This window comes from Pavona decussata, unplaced genomic scaffold (assembly GCF_977016875.1).
Source record: "Pavona decussata unplaced genomic scaffold, jaPavDecu1.1 SCAFFOLD_4, whole genome shotgun sequence".
Classification (NCBI taxonomy): Eukaryota; Metazoa; Cnidaria; class Anthozoa; order Scleractinia; family Agariciidae; genus Pavona; species Pavona decussata.
This window is the reverse complement of record NW_028145428.1, coordinates 1,070,468-1,090,000: the sequence shown is the minus strand read 5'-3', so window position 1 is coordinate 1,090,000 and position 19,533 is coordinate 1,070,468. Positions and strand designations below refer to the sequence as shown.

Below are 19,533 nucleotides of genomic sequence, written 5' to 3'. Positions count from 1 at the left end.
CGTGATCGGACAAGAAACTATTCGTCAAATTCTGGTGGGAAATTTGCCTAATGCAAATTTTCCAATAAATTTTTCTGCAAAGGAATCTGATTGGGAAGGTTTCGTTAAGAGACCATTTGACTTCAACACCCCACATAAAAGGAGTCAAAACAACGCTTAATAATTCGATTTTAACCAATTACTGTCGAATTTTAACCTTTAAATTTATAGTGCCAAACTGATACTCGCTATTGCGTTACCTGCGTCACGTCAGTAGCTGTCGATATGTCTTAGAATGTAATGCCCACAAACCAACTTGTGCTGCGAAATTGTCAATTACAACAACTAGAAAAAAGACCTTTATTTACTGGCATATGGGTGGTTTTGATAAAAATAAAACGTTCACATGACACTTGAATCACGTTTAAATGATACATGCTTGTCAAATGAGATGCGAAAGTTGGACATAGGGTCGGTCAAAGTGAATATATTCAATTACATCATGTTTGTTTACTGGAATGCATGCTTTTTCAAATAGCTAGTCCAACCTTCTTCAGTGGCCTTCCAAATAATGATCACCCAGAATTGGGTCAGTCAAAAAACCTCTCTGTTCGTGTTGTTTGATACTGTACCTTCGCAAGTGACTGAAAAACAATGTCAGCTGGCACGCCATATTTTAACGTAATTACTGGTATGAAATATCACACATGCACGGATGCACGCTTAAAAACCTGTGTGCCAATTTCCGTTTAACAAAAAAATAACCTACCTACAGTCCACATTGGTTGTTGGGCATGCATTTATCTTTTTCGAATGTCAACAACAGAAACACGGGTATCTCATCGACACTGTATACACGCAATGTCTACCGCATACATCACAGGTAGCCGAAGCTCTATGACCTTTGTTTGACCTTTATATTTTGATGTCACGATGAGTGTTACGCAATGGCGTAAATCATTACGGTTTTAAACATACGTGTTCCAAACGTGTTTTGGAGTCGAAAATAAAGGGCATAAATTGAACAAAAATTGCTTACCTTGTCTCCTTGATCTCTTGCCAGTCATTTGTGCGCCATATTTTGGCCATTTTAGAACGATTCCAGTGGGTTTTTAAAGGCTTGCTGAACAATTTCCTCGCTCTATATCCTGCTATATATGTCCCCAAAAGGTTGGTCACTTCAGTAGCAATAGTTTTCGTTGCAACGTCAACAATGAGGTCAGTATAAAGTCTGAGTCGCAGACAAAGGACTGCGGACCACGGACTGGGTATAAAAGAGAAACTAAAGTAAGCCGACGACTTCGGACTACACCGGCCCGTCGGACTACGGACTGGGTTTAAAGGAGAACTGAAGTCTGAAAATCATATCTTTCTTGTATTCATTCTCAGTAAGTTCAATATGTATCAAATCAAGTTTCTGTTATTGTTTTTGTCCCTTTATTTATTTTTTTTTTTAGAAACAAAACAAGGACTTGGAATAAAATAATGAGGATCGACAGTGCAAACATAAAATCTTGCTTTATCTCAGCGAAACAGCTGGATTTTTAATACGCGCTGAAGAGAGCCGTCATTTTAGTTTTTAGCATTCATCTCAGGGCTCGATATGGTGAAAACTGGCGTGATTAAATGCGCGAAAGGATGTTTGATGATCATGATGGTGACCAGCCAATGAGCCCACGTGCACAATCATCTAGATGTCGTCCATAGACATGTATGCAGTAGACATTTCGTGTATAAAGTGTCACTGAGATACCCGTGTTTCTGTTGTTGACATTCGACAAAGATAAATGCATGCCCTACGGCCAATGTAAACTGTAGGGCGTGCAGTCAGTCCATAGTCCGTAGTCCATAGTCCTCCTATCCTAATACGAACTTTATGCCCACCCCATTGTCTGTAGTTCTTCGTCTGTGACTCGTGTTTTATAATGACCGCGTTGTTAACGTCACAATTTATTTCAAAGAATACTATTGCTACCAACGTGACCACGATTTGGGGGATATATATCTATAGTGGGATACCGTATATAAGAGAGAGGAAAATTTTCAGCAAACCTTAAAAACCCACTGGAATCGTACTAAAATGGCCAAAATGTGGCGCACAAAACCTTGGCAAGAGATCAAGGAGACAAGGTAAGCAATTTTTGTTCAATTCATGCCCTTTACTTTCGACTCCAAAACATATTCGTAAATTCCCATTCAAACCCTTATAATTTACGCCATTGCGTAACACTCATCGTGACATCAAAATATAAAGGTCAAACAAAGGTCATAGAGCTTCGGCTACCTGTGATGTATGCAGTAGTATACAGTGCCGATGAGATACCCGTGTTTCTGATGTTGAGATTCGACAAAGATAAATGCATGCCCTACAGCCAATGTGGACTGTAGGTAGAATCTAAGTTATTATTTTGTTAAACGGAAATTGGCACACAGGTTTCGAAGCGTGTATCCGTGCATGTGTGATATTTCATACCAGTAATTATGTTAAAATATGGCGTGCCAGCTGACATTGTTTTTCAGCCACTTGCGAAGGTACAGTATCAAACAACACGAACAAAGAGGTTTTTTGACTGACCCAATTCTGGGTGATCACTATTTGGAAGGTCACTGGAGAAGGTTGGACTAGCTATTTGAAAAAGCATGCATTCCAGTAAGCAAACTTGATTTAATTAAAAATATTCACTTTGACCGACCCTAAGTCCAACTTTCGCATCTCATTTGACAAGCATGTATCATTTAAACGTGATTCAAGTGTCATGTGAACGTTTTATTTTTATCAAAACCACTCATATGCCAGTAAATAAAGGTCTTTTTTCTAGTTTTTGTAATTGACAATTTCGCAGCACAAGTTGGTTTGTGGGCATTATATTCTAAGACTCATCGACAGCTACTGACGTGACGCAGGTAACGCAATAGCGAGTATCAGTTTGGCACTATTAATTTAAAAGTTCAGTTAAGATTCAACAATAATTGGTTAACATCGAATTATTAAGCGTTGTTTTGACTCCTTTTATGTGGGGTGTTGAAGTCAAATGGTCTCTTAACGAAACCTTCCCAATCAGATTCCTTTGCAGAAAGATTTATTGGAAGATTTGCATTGTGCATATTTCCCACCAGAATTTGACGAATATTTTCTTTTCCAATCACGCATTTTTTTTCCAGACCTTTTCTACCACGTTATTAAACAAGAAAGAGAAACAGACAAATGCAATGTGGGGTAAAATAACCATTTGAAGATAGCCTGGGTCAATGTTTTCACCGAGTCGCCACAACATAGCATTTTCTCAACAGTTGCGAATTATGCAAATTTGTTAACGAAGCCTCGCTAACTTTGGTTTTCGTCAGCGCGTGCATTGATTGCCCAGATTTTTTATTTCGTATTATTAAAGACGAAGACCCAAGCTTTATCACAATGTTCCTCTCGAGTCGATACCTGACATACCAAGATGCATTTTAAACCTTCAAACTTACTCAATTTTCGCCTCATTGCGAAGTCCTCAAAATGTCAAGTTTTCAAAGAGCCATAAAACCCTCCAAAGTTCTACAAAAGTTTACATAGGTCCCATTAATAGAAAGTAGGTGAGCTATGCTCTTATTCAAAACCGACCTCGCTTTCTAGCGTTGCGTGCTGTTTCAACACAAGCGTATTGAACTTGGCTAATTTTGATTGAGATTTTTGCATAATTAATGAGGCAAAACCCGTTATTTCGTTTTCTCCAAAATTCTCGAAAACTAAAAATTTCCAGAACATTCAAATAATATTTTCGAAGATAGTTCCCCAAAAGTAAACTTCAGGCCAATTATCAAGGGTTTCGATTTTTCAAGCTTGGCCAGCGATTCTCGAAAGTTACAGTCAGGCACTCTTAAGTACGTCAGCAAGGCAGCCTCAGATGTCCTTGAAAAAAGTGATGTTTCAAACGACTGAGACGATGGTAACGACAGTGTCGAAATAGAGGGAGGAAGGTACATTGTAAGCATTAGTATGTGTTAATGATTAGCTTGTTTGTTGTGTAATTTCCGTTATGTGAGTTCAGAAGATATAGGATCGTGTTGTAGTTCAGTTTTCCCGTTGTTTTCGAAATAGACAGACACATTTTTAGAAAGAGTGAAAGAAACAAACCGTCTATTTAAGGTACAGGAGAGGAGAAAGAGGTATGATGACGTTTTTTGTCTATCTTGCATCCGTAGTGATTCATGGTCTAATTTGTTACATTTTAAGCACCTATTTCCTAACATAGATTCGCGGCATGAGTGATCAACTCATCTTTCTTGTGAATGTATTGTAATCAAGCTTTAATTATAATTTTCTTCTCAGTTTTTGTTATTCCATCAAGCCATTAAATTTATATATCAAGAAAGAAGGACTGGTCTGTTGGAGTTCTAGTAAATGCTTTCTCGTTCTTATCAACATTGGAGTTCAAGTTATCTGGAGCTCCGCCCGCTACAGTAAAAACTCTTTAACACGCAACTCAGCTGTGTACGTAACTTACGTCAAGAATAAACCAGTGGTTAGAATAAATGAATTCAGATGATGACCTAGATGATCTTGAAAGTGCTGAAACCAGCCAACCATTAATGAAACGAAAACAGACCTTTAAAGGAAAGGAGTATCAAACACAATTGTATCAAGATCAAAGGTCGTTCGCACAAAGGAATTGGCGTAAACAGCTAAACAAAATAGAAAATTGTGTCGCCAATTCAACTAATCCAGCTAAGCTGCAAAGCGAAAGAATGTTTTTAGAGGCAAAAATGGACATCTCGATCGCAGCTCAAGAACGGCTCGATGAAGTATTAGACGACTTTGAAGTGAAATGTGTTGCGCAACAGAAATTTGAGATCTGGGAGCAAGAGCATTCAGACGCACTTAAACAATTAAATCAAAGAATAACAGAGCTTAAGCAAGAAGAGGAAAGTTCTCTTTCTTCTGAAAAATTCACACCGAATCGCTCTAGCAGGACCTCACAAAAAAGTGGAAAATCTCATTCATCAGCTAGAATCGACAGAAAGGTAAACACTGCAGCAAGCGTCGCCAAATTGAAAACAGAAATATATTTTGCAGACGGTGAAGCAACCAAAATAGCAGAACTAAAGAAGTTTAAGCTCACCAAGGAACTGGCAATGGCTGACGCCGAAATGAATGCTATCAAGAAAGTAGAAGAGAACGAGCTTGCTCCCAACGGTGAAAAGGAAGATTTGATGCCACACACTATCATTAGAAACGATCTCCTTCATAATTATTTAATGCAGACCTCATCGGTAGATAAAGATGGTAATCTGACAATGGAAACGGAGCTAAGGGATACGTCCAAACCCTCTTCAGCAAAGGCATCTCCTGCGAATGATCAGTCGCATCACAACGAAAGGAAAGTCCCAATAAACGAAGGTACTACTGATGCTGGTAGTTTTGTGACACGCCATCTATCCATGCTGAATCCATTTGCACTCGAATATGTCACCCTGGCAACGCCCAAGAGAGCACAATTTACAAGTACCCCCTATGCTCAGTGCAAAGAATCGACTCCAAATAGCATGGGTCTTACACAGGATCAAGGCGAAGGTTCTCCATCCCAAATAAACAGCGATAATCTTCAGCGGCTAGCCGATCTGATGACTCAACACCAGGCGCAGGAGTCACAGCCACTCCCAGAACCTGAAACGTTTAGAGACAACCTCCTTCATTAACCTACCTGGAAGAAATCGTTCGACACAATCATAGCAAAGTAAGCCGACAGTTCAACGCAACAACTTTACTACCTAGGAAAGTATACCAGCGGAGAAGCTAAGGAATCCATTCGCAGCCTCCTTTCACTGGACAGCGCTGACGCATACAACGAAACACGAAAGATTTTGTCCGAAAGATATGGGAATCCGTTCCTGATTGCTGATGACTACCGGAAGAAATTAACCGAATGGCCAAAAGTACCCCCTAATGATGGCGTTAGTCTTTGAAAATTTTCCGATTTCTTGCTTCATTGTCAAACGGCTATGAAGAAATAAAGTACCTGAAGGCGCTAGACGATCCCGAGGAGAACCAGAAAATGGTGCGGAAGCTTCCTTGTAACATAGGCAATCGCTGGAGCCGCGAAGTTGACCGCTGGCTCAACACAGCAGAAGATAGACAAGGCAGCATATCGAGGCCAAGATGTCACGGTGAACCAGTCTACCCTCCATTCTCGGCCTTCTGTGACTTCCTAGAGAGAGAAGCTAGAATTGCATGCAACCCGCTAACATTTTCGAGGCCCAAGGACGAAGATAAGAAGGAGGAGCCGCAAAGGAGAGCAAGGTTCCGTAGCAACTACAAGAACAAGCCAGTCGGCACCAGCAGCTTTGCCAGTGGATCCAGCGAGCTTAAGAACAATACAACTCAAAGGAAAGCAGAAAGGAAATCGTCTGAAAGCTGCCCGCTTTGTAAATGCACTCATAACCTTGACGATTGTGACAAGTTTGCTAAGATGTGTCAAACGGAGAGAATGGATGTGATTAAGTCTAATGGCCTCTGCCTTGGTTGCTTGAAGTATGGCCACATGAAGAAAGACTACAGGATTAGAAAGGTTTGCAAATTTGTAACGGCTTTCACCCCACCTCTCTTCACATAGACACTACTAAACCATCGGAACAAGATCTAAATGCAGGAACACCTCAGTTTCACACAGCAATGAGCGGCACATCTCATCGGGTGAACACACTAGATGCGAAGAGCGTAAGCAACTGCAGCTTGCACTCGCTTATCGTTCCAGTGTGGTTGCATCATACCCAAGACCCAGAGAAGAAGACTCTTCTATACGCCCTCCTCGACAATCAATTGGACGCCTGTTTCGTTAAGAATGACGTCCTTCAAGGCTTAGGCATCAGTGGTCTTAGCATTCAGCTCAAGCTATCTATGGTTTTAGGAGAAGACATGGTCTCGTGTCAGAAGATAAACGGTTTAGTAGTTCGAGGTTTCAAGGAAGAATCAGAAATACCCCTGCCTGTAACTTACTCGATAGAAGAAATTCCTGTCAAAAGGAGTCAAATTCCGAGGCCAGAGTCCGTATTTAGCTGGCCTCACCTCGAACAAATTGCTGATCAGCTGATGCCCTATCGACACAACGTGGATGTAGCGCTCCTCATAGGAGTGAACTGCGCCCGAGCAATTAAACCACGCAAAGTAATTCCTAGCTCTGACGAAGATCTGTACGCCAAGAGAACGAACCTTGGATGGGGTGTCATCCGATCCATTAATCTGGACAAGGATGGTGAAGACGATGGCCATTGTTCTGGCAACTGGATAATTTCTCGAGAAATTGGACGAGGATCGATCAGAACCGTGAGTCACTTGGTAATGAAAACCCAAGTTAAAGAAGTCTTTGGTCCCACTCAAGTTAACAGGATGTTTGAGCTCGACTTCAACGAAGCGATCAGAGATGATCAGGTGCTATCCTTCCAAGATAAGAAATTCCTGAACGTTGAGACAACAAACATTTGAGACGAGAGGACGGGCACTACGAAATACCCTTACCGTTAAAGGAACAATCGTTCAGACTACCCGACAACAAGAATCTCGCTGTCAGCGACTAATGAAGCTTAAACAAAGATTGACGAGAGACGGCAAATATAGGGACCATTACCAAGCCTTTATGCACGATATGATAGAGAAAGGCCACGCTGAAAGGTTCCCTCCGAAGAGCTTCACGTCAACAATGGCTGCACTTGGTACATACCACACCATGGGGTATATCAGCTGCAAAAACTGGACAAGATTTAGGTTCTTTTCGACGCAAGCGCTGAATTTAATGGTGAATCTCTCAACCGTCACCTACTTTGAGGACCAGACTTGATGAACAACCTCACTGGGGTTCTTTGTCGGTTTCGTAACGAACCGGTGGCCTTCACCTGCGACGTTGAAGGAATGTTCCATCAAGTATTCGTCTCGCAGAATATCGAAACTTCCTCAGGTTCCTTTGGTGGAAGGATGGTAACATAGACGGTGAAGTAACCAAATATAGAATGACAGTACACCTGTTCGGCATGGTATCGTCCCCTGGATGTGCAAACTTTGCACTAAAAAGAGCGGTAGACAACTTTAAAGAAGTGTTCGGGAGCAGGCCAGCCGAATTTGTCAAAGACGATTTTGATGTAGATGATTGGCTCAAGTCGGTTCCCTCAGAGTCTGAAGCCACATCCCTAATCCAAAGCACAAAGGAGTTATGCTCTAAGGGAGGATTCAATCTTCACAAATTTGTATCCAACAGCAAGAAAGTAATAGAGTCCATACCCAAGGATCAACGTGCCAAAGGGGTCATGGAATTGGATCTCAAAAAGGATGTTTACCCCATAGAAAGAGCTTTAGGAGTTCAGTGGTGTGTGGAGTCAGACCACCTTCAATTCAGAGTAGAGTTGAAGGATATACCCTTCACTAGGAGAGGAATACTAGCCTCTATCAGTTCGATTTACGACCCTTTGGGCCTAGCTGCACCCTTCCTGTTAACATGCAAGAAAATTTTGCAAGAATTATGCAAAGATAAGACAGACTGGGACGAGGCAGTACCTGAAACCGTTCGGCTCCCATGGGAGAAGTGGAGGGGAGAGCTGCGCACCCTGGCAGAGATGAAGATATGAAGATGCTACAAACCTGATGACTTTGGCAAAGTAAAGTCAGTCAAACTTCACAGTTTCTCCGATGCAAGCGCTCATGGCCAGTGTTCGTATCTCAAAATGGTTAACAGTCACGACAAAGTACACTGTTCCTTGGTGATGGCCAAATCAAGAGTTACGCAGCTGAAACCCATTACTGTACCAAGATTAGAACTTACTGCTGCAGTAGTGTCAACTAAAGTTAGTGCCTTTTTACAGAAGGAGTTGAAGTACTACAACATCCCTGAAGTGTTCTGGACAGACAGCAAAGCTGTCCTTGGATATATATCCAATGAAGCAAGGTGTTTCCACACATTCTTCGCTAAATCGCGTGCAGCTGATCCGCGACCGCACACCTCCTGATCAGTGGAACTACGTTCAGACAAGGGATAACCCAGCTGATGATGTGTCTAGAGGACTCGAAGCTCAAGAGCTAGTAAACAACACAAGGTGGTGGAATGGACCAGATGCCTCTGGATGCCACGTCATGACAAGCCTACCTTGAACTTTGTAGCATCACTGGAAGATCCTGAAATTAAGAAGATTTCAGTGTCCACGACCAGCGCCGCAGAACGCTCGGCTGTGTTGCAGTGTGTTGAGCGCTTCTCCAACTGGCATCGAGCCAAATGGGTCATCGAAATTTGTCTCCTATTCGTCGACAGAATGAAACACCGTTTAAAGGAAGATGTTAAGGTTCCTTCTGGTTCCCAAGAAAGACGCGCACAATGCCCAGACAATGCTAAATCCTTGTGTGAAGCTGTAGAAAGCTTGGCAGTGAGCGTTGAAGACCTGCAGAAGGCCAAACAAAGGATAATCAAAGCAATTCAACATGAAGCTTTCACGAAAAAAGTAGAGTTGCTGACAAGCGTCCAACACCGACACGAAAGGAAGGACAAAGCAAGAAAAGGAATGACAAGATCAAGCTCTATCCACCGACTAGATCCATTCTTGGATTAATATGGTATCCTACGCGTCGGAGGTAGGATTGAACAGGCCCATTTGCCTTATGAGATGAAGCATCCTGTGATACTCCCGAATAGATCTCACGTCACTGAGCTGATAATATGTCACTTCCATCTGCGTACCAGACATCAAGGGCGAACAAGAACACAAGCAGAAATCCACACGTGCGGCTTCTGGATAGGGCAGCTCTACTGTTGGCCATCATCTATCTAAATGCATCATGTGTCGTAAGCTAAGAGCAGCAACCCAGCAGCAGAAGATGGCCCCTTTATCAAACAAGCAACTTGAGGAAGCCCCGCTTTTTACTTACTGCGCGGTGGACTACTTTGGACCCTGGTACATAAAGGAAGGACAGAAGGAAATGAAGCGCTATGAGGTCATATTCACATGCATGACCTCACGCGCCGTTCACCTGGAGACCACAGTTTCACTCAGTACTGACTCATTCCTAAATGCATATCATCGCTTTATTGGTCGCCATGGACCAGTCCAGCAGCTACGCTCCAACCAAGGCACCAATTTTGTAGGTGCAAAGAATGAATTGGAATCAGCCCTGTTAGAGATGAATCACGATGCCATTCAGAGAGAACTTTTGAAGGATGGATGTGATTGGATCAATTGGAAGATGAACGTTCCCTAGGCCAGCCACATGGGTGGGGTTTGGGAGAGACTTGTCCGTACCACAAGAAGTGTACTATCGCCAATGTTGCAGAATCATGGCAAACAACTAGACAACGAATCCTTGCGCACACTAACGGTCGAGACAGAAGCAATAATCAATGGCCGCCACTAACGACGGTCAACCTTACAGGTCCAGACGCAAGGGATGTGCTGATACCAAATCGATTGCTGACAATGAAGTCTTCTGTAGTCATGGCGCCACCCGGAAATTTTCAGCTAGCCAACGTATCTTCAAGGAAACAATGGCGTTGGGTCCAGCACCTCTCAAACGAGTTTTGGTATCAAACCTCCAGTCCCTGCAGAGCAGGCAGAAATGGTCAGCTTCATACAGAAATCTTAAAGAAGGAGACCTCGTGATTCTGAAAGACGACAACATTCCCAGAAATTGCTGGAAGCTTGCCCGTGTTGCTGAGACATACCCAGACGAAGACAGCCTTTTAAGAAAGGTTAAGGTGGTAGTAGCTAACCAATCAGGTGATAGTGACGGTAGCAGGCTCAAGGTTACTCCAAACCTTGGCAGGCTACTTTTGCCGAAATTTGGTTGTTTTTTTTTTGGACCAAGTTACAGTTAATTACTTAAACTTAAATTTTCCAAAAAAATTGAGTTTATATCTTAAAACCCGTGCGAGTTATTGAGAAAAAGGTATTTTCGTAAAAAAGTTAATAAATTATCAAGGTGTCATAATCTCCGTAAGGCGTGAACTCCCCAGCGACCTTTTCGCGGCAAAAAGGCTTTATCCGGGAGATCCTATTTCAACTCATTAGCATATTTTTGTTTACACGCAGGTTTGAGCTATGTGGTTTTTCAATTTCCTATGATGAAACGTTCAAGAAGAGAAAAAAGTCCTTGGTTAAAACCTAAATCAAAGCCAGGACCCAAAAAGCGCAAAACTTGTGAATTTCCTGATGAAAGAAGAAAAAATCTTCCGAGTACAAGTCAGGATTATTCTTCATCGTTGGATTTAGAGAACTTTGAAGAGGACAAAGCATCTAGCGAAACATGGACAATCGTTGACAGAAAGATGCTAAATCACGCACTGGAACAAAGTGTGACTTGTCGCTTCTGCGAAAGCGACGGTGTAAATTTTGAAGAAGTGGCATGCACCGGACTCGGCGCAGAATGGGTTTGCCGATGCAAAAATCTAAAGTGCTCCTCTCACCAAGTCTTGGCCTCGTTTTATACAACACCGAAGACCAACAGGTTCTACGACATTAATCAAGAATTCGTCCTTGGACTGAGATTAATTGGCCGTGGATACTCTGCAGCACAGAAGGTACTAAGTGTCTTGAATCTTCCAAGACCAGTAAGCAATGTTTCCTGGACTTCACATACGAAGGCTCTGGTGAAAGCTGCGAACGAGCTCCTCGAAAGAGAACTAAAAAACGCGGTGCTAGGAGTGAAACAGCACCAGCTGGAAAATGGTGATTTGGACAACAGTATTGATGGCAGCATCACCGTTGAACAGTTAATGGACGTTGTTGTCGATGCTGGCGTTTCAATTGATGGATCCTGGAACAGTCGTGGCTGGTCAGCTCGAGTTCCATTGATACCGGGAAAGTTCTTGATTTCATTTTCCTATCCAATTCGTGTGTCTCTTGTGAGCAGAAGAAAAGAGAACAACGGGAAGGGAAAATTTCAAAGAGGGACTTCCTTAGCTGGTTTGTTAGCCATGAAGAAGACTGCTACCTCAATCATGAAGGGAGTTCACAGGTCTGTCATGAATTTAATTTTCTTAGTAAAAAGAGAGGGGAAAATTTAAAATTTCATAGACAAAAAAATTGTCACAACCCCTTTTATTATTGTTTGATTCTTGTTCTATCAATGTGCAGTTCCAGAAAAATAGCCATACTCCCCAACAAAAAGTTTTTTTGGTTTTGACTTTCCGTCCCCGAATGGAGATTCCAGTTTAGCTTCATACTTTGCTTCTAAAAAATTTTGACTTTTAAGAGCTCCCTCCCCCAAGGAATTTCTGATAACTTTCCATGGGGTGGGTATGGATTTTACTGGAACTGCACAATGAAGACTGCCATTTATGTCTTGAAGGACAGTGAGATATTTGAGTTTATAATTGTCATGCATGGAAGCCACACAAAATTAATTAACATCAAACAAACAGATGAATGAATGAGTGAGTGAGTACGTAATGGGGATAATAGTGTATCTTTATTGCGCCTAACTCTCCAAAAGGAGGTTTTGGTCTATTTACAATAGAGGGTATAATGTTATCATACTCTTGGCAATACATCAAGAAATGCTGTTCGTCCTCTATACAATTTCTTTTGCAGATTAAGCATGTTCTGTCTTCTACCAGGACTGATGCCTCTTTATTTTCGTACTTTCCAGTTTGTATATGCAGTGTGAGTGAGTGAGAGAGTGAATGAATGGATGAATGAATGAACCAATCAATCAATAATCCCAGTGATTGTCCCTTAGTGACAACTCAGGTTGAATTCAGGACAGTTATATTCGGGTCAAAGTAGAAATGCACACATTTTTGGTAAAAAAAAAATTAATGTCCCAAGAGCAAGGAATTTTGGAAACAACATGATGAAAGGAAGGTAATTGTGTTATAAATTTTTAATAATTATTTGTTTTGCAGTCAATGGAAGCTCAGGGTGCTTGTTGCTTGTATGGCCGGTCACTTGGGAAGCACAAGCTTCGGTGCATTCCATTCGTGGGGGATGGACACAGCAAAAGTTATGCTGAAGTAAGGAAGTTGGCCCCATATGGTGAGGCTGTATTCATTCCAAAGGAGGACTGTATAGGCCATGTGACAAAGAGGATGGGAACGGCTCTTAGAAAACTGCACACAACATATAAAGGTAAGTAATTTGTTGATAACTTTCCTGTTTTCAAAGTTACAGTTGTTGGTATACCACTGGAATCTATTGTCTACAAAACAAAAACATTACAAATCACACTTATAAAAGTCAAGAGGCTTTTATGTGTTCACAGGATATATCAGAATATTGTTGATGGATATGTTGTTTTCTTAGGCCCCATTATATGGAGAAAAGTTGTCCCGGGTAGAAGGGTCACTCGCCTACCCAAGCTACCCAGGGCGAGCCAACTTTTCCTACATTTCCTTACAAAACTTGGCAAACCGTTTACATGAGAAAGAAAAAGTTGGCTCAGCTGGAATGGTGACCCGCCTAGCCGGGTCACCCTTTTCTTGATGGGAGGGTCACCCTCCTAGCCAGGCCAACTTTTCTCCATATAAACACTTTGGCTCGCCTAGCAGGGTCAACTCCGTCAAGGCAAGACAATGAGAGCATGCGTGAGCGCTGTTGGCTTGGGCAAAGGGGTCAACTTTTTCCTCACATAAACGCTTGCTGAAGTAGACTCAGCTGGGAGGGTGACCCTCTTTCCTGGGACAACTTCTCTCCATATAAATGGGGCCTTAGTGTGACCTAAAGTTAATATGTTCACCTCATTACCTGTCACAAGTCATGTTTCCCTTACAGTCGAAGGCTTTTTTTTTTTTAAGTTGTCATCTCAATTACTAAAATCAGGTTCGTGGTATCCAAATCTTTGTTTCCAGGTAAAAAACTCGAAGATGGCAAAGGTCTTTCTGGCCAGGGGAGACTAACGCTGACACAAATCGACACAATTCAAAATTTTTACGGGAAGGCAATCTGAGACAACAAGGGAAGTGCCAAAGAAATGTCAAAGGCGGTACATGCCATCCTGAAACATTATGCCAGTACACCTGAAACGCCACAACATGAAGACTGTCCCATGGGGAAGGATTCATGGTGTAGCTATAACAGAGACCAAGCAACAGGTCAGACAACCCATGTACCAATCAAGGATCCCTTGCCAGAAGCTGTTGTCAAAGTCATTCAACCGACATTCGACAGACTAGGATCTGAAGAGTTCCTTGTAGGGTGCGAGAGTTGCCTTGACCAGAACAATAATGAAAGCCTTCACCATGTAGTTTGGGGTATGGCACCTAAAGAACAGTATACCTCGCAACAAGAAACAAGCCTTGCAGTGTCATTGGGTGTTCTGGTATTTAACAATGGCATGAATGATACAGCGATTAAACTGTTGGATTCCATGGTCATCCCAGTACATTTTGACATGCAAGAACAATGTAAACAAATTGATGCTAAACGCCTGGTTGGCTCTGATTATAAATCTGATCCTACAGTGAAGAAAAGAAGAAAAAAACTCCGAAGGGAAAAGTCCAAGAAGCAGGATGCCTTCGTACACCAGGAAGGTGTTATGTACAGCTCTCAGAGTTTCTATAACAGTGCACTTTAAAACTATACTGTAGACTGCCCATCTGGGTAATCTTGATTACATTTTGCTTAGGAAGGGTCCATTATACTTTTGAGGGGGTTGGGGGGGAGGGGCTGTACAAGTTAGGTCAGAATTTTTTTTAGTTTTTGGCAAAGAACTGATGAAATAATTTTTTTGAATCACCAAAAATTACAATGGTGGAAAGTGTTTGCTTTATTTTTTCCTGCGGTCCCCTTTAGACAATAAGTTATTGTTTTCTGCATTTTTTTTTTCCTATTTCTTTCTGCTGAAATACCAACAGATAGCCTGTTAAATATAGAAATAAGCGACAAACAACAAAATAAACGACGAACAATGCTAAGTATTAGCGGATTGCTAATGAAAAAATAGAGATGTCTAGACCCACGGTTACACGAAAAGCAATGACATCTTATGGTCTAGCTGCTTTTCAATCATCTATCAATGATAGTGTGAAAATATTCCCGTTTGTTGTGAACAGAAGATATTTTTCTAATTTCTTGTTGGATTGATTAGGAGAATAGTGAGCGAAATTTGCACTGCGGTTCTCAGTCCTTCTAATGACCCTTACCATCAATGCATGAGCCCAGGAACAGTACTGGACATATCTTGTACACCGTGGACCTCTCCCTCGTCTCGTACTTCTCTCAACGCTTTGGTCGAGATTGCATGCAAAGAAGTCACCGTCGAACCTGATAAAGAGCAGGAAATTGCGGTTGGGGATGCTAATATTTTTGCACATATTGGTTTCCAAAAACCAAAAATACGTTCAACATTTGAAGACAATGTTACTGAACACAAACAAAACTTACCCGATCGCATTCATGTCGGCCACGAGCGCCTCCCTATAATTTTGTATTGGCACTTGCTCGTCGGTCTCTTTTTGTTTTGTTGAACGTTTTTTTGCCTTAGTTTTACCCATGCCTGGCTACCGAAAACCTACTCGCAGAGGCTAAGTGGGGAAAACGTGACTGAAAAACTATAACTTTCCCGCGAAGTGCCATTTTCCTTGCTGTGAACATCAGGGGTTCTACTATGTTATTGGCCGGCGGCTCACAGTGTGAGCCTGGTGTTGACATAATTCTCCGAGAAGGCGTTACATGCTTCTAAATCTTTAGAAGGCGAAAACTCGCAATACGATTTCGGCAAAATCCGTCCTCTTAAAATGAATTAATAGGGTATGTAGAATTGACAGAATTCCGTCAAATTTCGCCCGAACGTTAACTGAACAACGAGGAACAAAAGGGTGTCGGCATTTTTTTTTTAATCAAATACTTTCCTCCTGGCGGCTTCGGAACGCAACACGTTTGCATATTCTTTTCAACTGGAACTTGACAGGTCTATTAAAAGGAAACCAAGAGGAATATGGGGAAATGCTCACACCCTTTGAGAGATTGATGTTTTGTGATTAACTCTATGCAGCTACATTTCATCAGAGATCGCGTTTGATACCCGATTAATTCGACGGAATGGAGCTCTGTCATTTTGCTGTTTACTGGCTTCCTTCGTCTTAGCAAAGGAATAACCAAAATAGCTTATAATTTTATCGAATTCTGCATTAAATAAGCTTTTTATCGATATATAGCTTCTGGTGGTTTTCTTAAAAACAACGCGCGTACGCATTTTTTTCAGGAAGGCACCTGCGAAGGTTTGGAGTAACCTTAAGGGGTCTCACATTTCCCACCTGAACAGACCTGTTCAGAAGTTAGTTTTCTTGATGTCAAGTGATGAAAATGAGGACGGGGGATTCCCAGCCGAAGAGCCTTAAAGAATGACTATTTATAGTGAACATTGAAAAACTGATTTATTTTGTTTCATTAAGTAAATCATAAATTGTGACCAATTTAGGGGAGCCATGTTAATGATTAGCTTGTTTGTTGTGTAATTTCCGTTTTGTGAGTTCAGAAGATATAGGATCGTGTTGTAGTTCAGTTTTCCTGTTGTTTTCGAAATAGACAGACACATTTTTAGAAAGAGTGAAAGAATCAAAGCGTTTATTTAAGGTACAGGAGAGGAGAAAGACGTATTATGACGTTTTTTGTCTATCTTGCATCCGTAGTCTATTTTGTTACATTTCAAGCACGTATTTTGTAACATAGATTCGCGGCATGAGTGATCAATTCATCTTTCTTGTGAATGTATCGTAATCAAGCTTTAATTATAATTTTCTTCTCAGTTTTTATGTTATTCCATCAAGCCATTAAATTTATATATCAAGAAAGAAGGACTGGTCTGTTGGAGTTCTAGTAAATGCTTTCTGGTTCTTAATCAAGATTGGAGTTCAAGTTATCTCAAGCTCCGCCCGTTACAGTATGTTCATCATGGGGTGGAAACCAGAGAATGAAATGCCTGTATTAAAATTCGAACAGTAAAATCAGTGAAATAATTAATTTGTCGTGAGGTTTTGGAAAATCGAACTCCTTAATGCTGTTAAGACAAGCTAACCTAACTGAGTGAAATCCAATTTGGTGTGTAATTGCACAAGTGATTAACAAAATCGGATGACCGCGAATCGGAGAAAGCTCGATTTGTTAATCACGAGCATGATTACACATAGAATTGTGCTGTATGATAAAAGTTTCATTTGAGAGGTAGTTTTCAATGGTAGAAAATCCTTCTTAGGCCAATTGCTGGAATCGGTCACTATATGTGTTTGGTGGATTAAGTTGAGAGGACTTAAGGTATTCCTGGAGGCTAAATCGAATCTTTCGGATCATCACCTTTTTTTAACATATGCGACAATACTTAAAATGGGACCTGTACACCAAATTTCAGAGATCAGGACTGAAGCGTTTGTGAGCGAGAGAAGTTTGGTTTCTACGGGGTCTTTCGCGGGGAAAACACGGACTGCCTACTGCGAAAATCCTTGCGTCTTCTTCGTGTACAATTCCCCAAAAAGTATGATGTTGACAGATCTGTCAATAGTGCTCTCTTTAACGTGAAAGATGAGACTGTTCTGGAGTTTTGTCAGTTCTATATGGATGAAATAAAGTTATTGTCTTCACTATTTAAAGACATCATCTTTCGCGATCAACTCACTGGTGAGCGATATAGGAAATGAAAGCATGGATGCTCTTGACGCAGAATTTCCTCAAAACCGGTAATTTGAACTTTACAGCATTACTTTTTTTTTGTTTGTAGTAATACCGTACTTCACTTCTTAGCGTGATTATTTTACGAATAAACGCTATTTCTTCCTTTCACCTCTCATAGTCAACTACCTAACAGCACACGCTATTCCAATATTTTCCCTTCAGGTTTGCTGGAGCGCCAAACAGAAAAGGGTCGCGTGAAACCCAAGGAATGATTATCTAGACTGCGAACAGTCGTACTTCTTCCCCTCATGTCACGCACAAAAAGCGACGATAAAATTATGCGGTGTCGCCGATCGCTAGATACGCGCTAGATGCGTCCAACAAACATTAGGAGAAGACAGTCTCTTGAATCTTGAAGCCAGGAGAGAACAGGAGAGAAATGCCGGGAACGAAGTGATGATTCAAATTGTTCTAAATGCGTTCTTGAACCACTTCCAGAGCCTTGGGCATCGTGAAGGCTTTTCGACCAGCCGTTCGGATTGCTCACCGCCATAAATAAATGTCTTCTTGCGACAAATAAACCTCTCTTTGCAATAAAAAATCTATAATATATCTTTCTATGAACCGTGAATTTGATTGTTTTCCAAGGTCTCTTCCATAAGCATCGCATCACCGAGAGGAGACGATCCAGGTGTCGTTGCTAGGTGAAGGTGATAAGCTGAACGTTGATTAGTTTCGCGGGAAAAATAGACGCTATGTATGGGCATATTTGGGGGCCTTATTTTGCGTATTACTGCTGAAAATAATAATTGTGGATACTGCAATCATGGCCACCGTTGAAATAAACAGAAATCTATCAAACATGAGCAATTTCGAGCAATTTATGGCCGATTTACGCACAGAAAAGGCTTACGATGTGTGAGATTAGGGCTAATTATGTTTTCTTCAAGACGATATGGCGTAGATGTTTGAAACTTGGCAGTTTTAAACTGCGTGAGAAAAGGAAACTTTACACCGCAACGTGCAACAGAGAGTGCATTAGACCGCCAGTGAGTGGACCTTACCTTCCATGAAGGTAAACTTTGTGAAATTTCGCTTTTAAAACACTTCAAAAGAAAACTTCAATGCGCACTGCCGTGAAAAGATGTTTTTCTGTATTTTAACCTTGTCCCAAATTTTAAATAATAATAAATTCCCGTTTGCATTTGATTGATTTCAGAAAATTTCTTGTGAATGAAATTAAAATTCCAGACATTCCATTAAACATTTCTTTGCAAAGATATTTGTTTTGGAATCTATATAAATCGATGAATTAGTGGTATTAAAATTAAGTCTGTATCTTAAATATTGGCTTAGAAACACTGCTTTGTATTAGTGTCTAAAATTGAGCAAATTAGCCTCCAGGAATACCTTAACATTATAGGCTCATGTAACTGTTCGATTACAGCCAACTGTCCGATTAAAACGTTTCAAATTAATTAGCACAAAATACAGCAGTTTACAGCACCAATCACATTTGAGGAAATTGTAATTGTTATGATTTATTTAGTTATCTGTAATTACTTAATTTACAGGATTAAAGATGAAGCTTCTGCAGCCAAAAGTCCCAGTTTTTACCTGAACAGAAAATCTTTACTGATTATGCCAAACAATTTACTTGACAAGGTTGGATCTAATGATTCGATGGTGCCTTTACTACTAAATGCTGAACAATGGTATGATCAGTATGTTTCATCTTCCAATCCAACTAGAATACAGCACAATGTCGACTTTTTAGTTAACATTGATGCACTCGACGACTGCAAGACTTACTCTCGGACGATCTAGGCTTGTGGATCCAAACGAAAACCAGGAAAAAAAGCTACACGCGGTTAGAAAGGACAAAACTGAAAAGGTTCGTAAAGTGGTGAGAATCAGTGGCGATGATACCGATGGTTTTTTAGTGTGTCGCAGACCGTTTGTGAATGCAAGCCATAAAACATTTCATAAAACTATCAT

The 19,533-nt window shown here is 41.1% G+C and overlaps 3 protein-coding genes and 1 pseudogene across 3 annotated transcripts; 3 read left to right on the top strand and 1 right to left on the bottom strand.

The window, feature by feature from the left end:
* The first annotated feature begins 4,165 nt into the window (after positions 1–4,165).
* On the top strand, positions 4,166–6,575 carry LOC146489673 (uncharacterized; annotated as a pseudogene).
* A 1,411-nt stretch (positions 6,576–7,986) lies between these two features.
* LOC146489672 (uncharacterized) lies at positions 7,987–8,577 on the top strand. The gene has a single exon (XM_085104863.1). The coding sequence runs from the start codon at positions 7,987–7,989 to the stop codon at positions 8,575–8,577; it is 591 nt and encodes a 196-aa protein (XP_084960989.1).
* A 1,198-nt stretch (positions 8,578–9,775) lies between these two features.
* On the top strand, positions 9,776–10,195 carry LOC146489671 (uncharacterized). Its single transcript, XM_085104855.1, has one exon. It carries the CDS (start codon positions 9,776–9,778, stop codon positions 10,193–10,195), a length of 420 nt encoding a protein of 139 aa, XP_084960981.1.
* Positions 10,196–14,729: 4,534 nt separating this feature from the next.
* On the bottom strand, positions 14,730–15,422 carry LOC146489670 (uncharacterized). The gene is made up of 3 exons (XM_085104608.1): positions 15,313–15,422; positions 15,072–15,192; positions 14,730–14,768 (listed from the first exon to the last, which is right to left on the bottom strand). The coding sequence occupies exons 1-3, from the start codon at positions 15,420–15,422 to the stop codon at positions 14,730–14,732; spliced, it is 270 nt and encodes an 89-aa protein (XP_084960734.1).
* Positions 15,423–19,533: the final 4,111 nt, after the last annotated feature.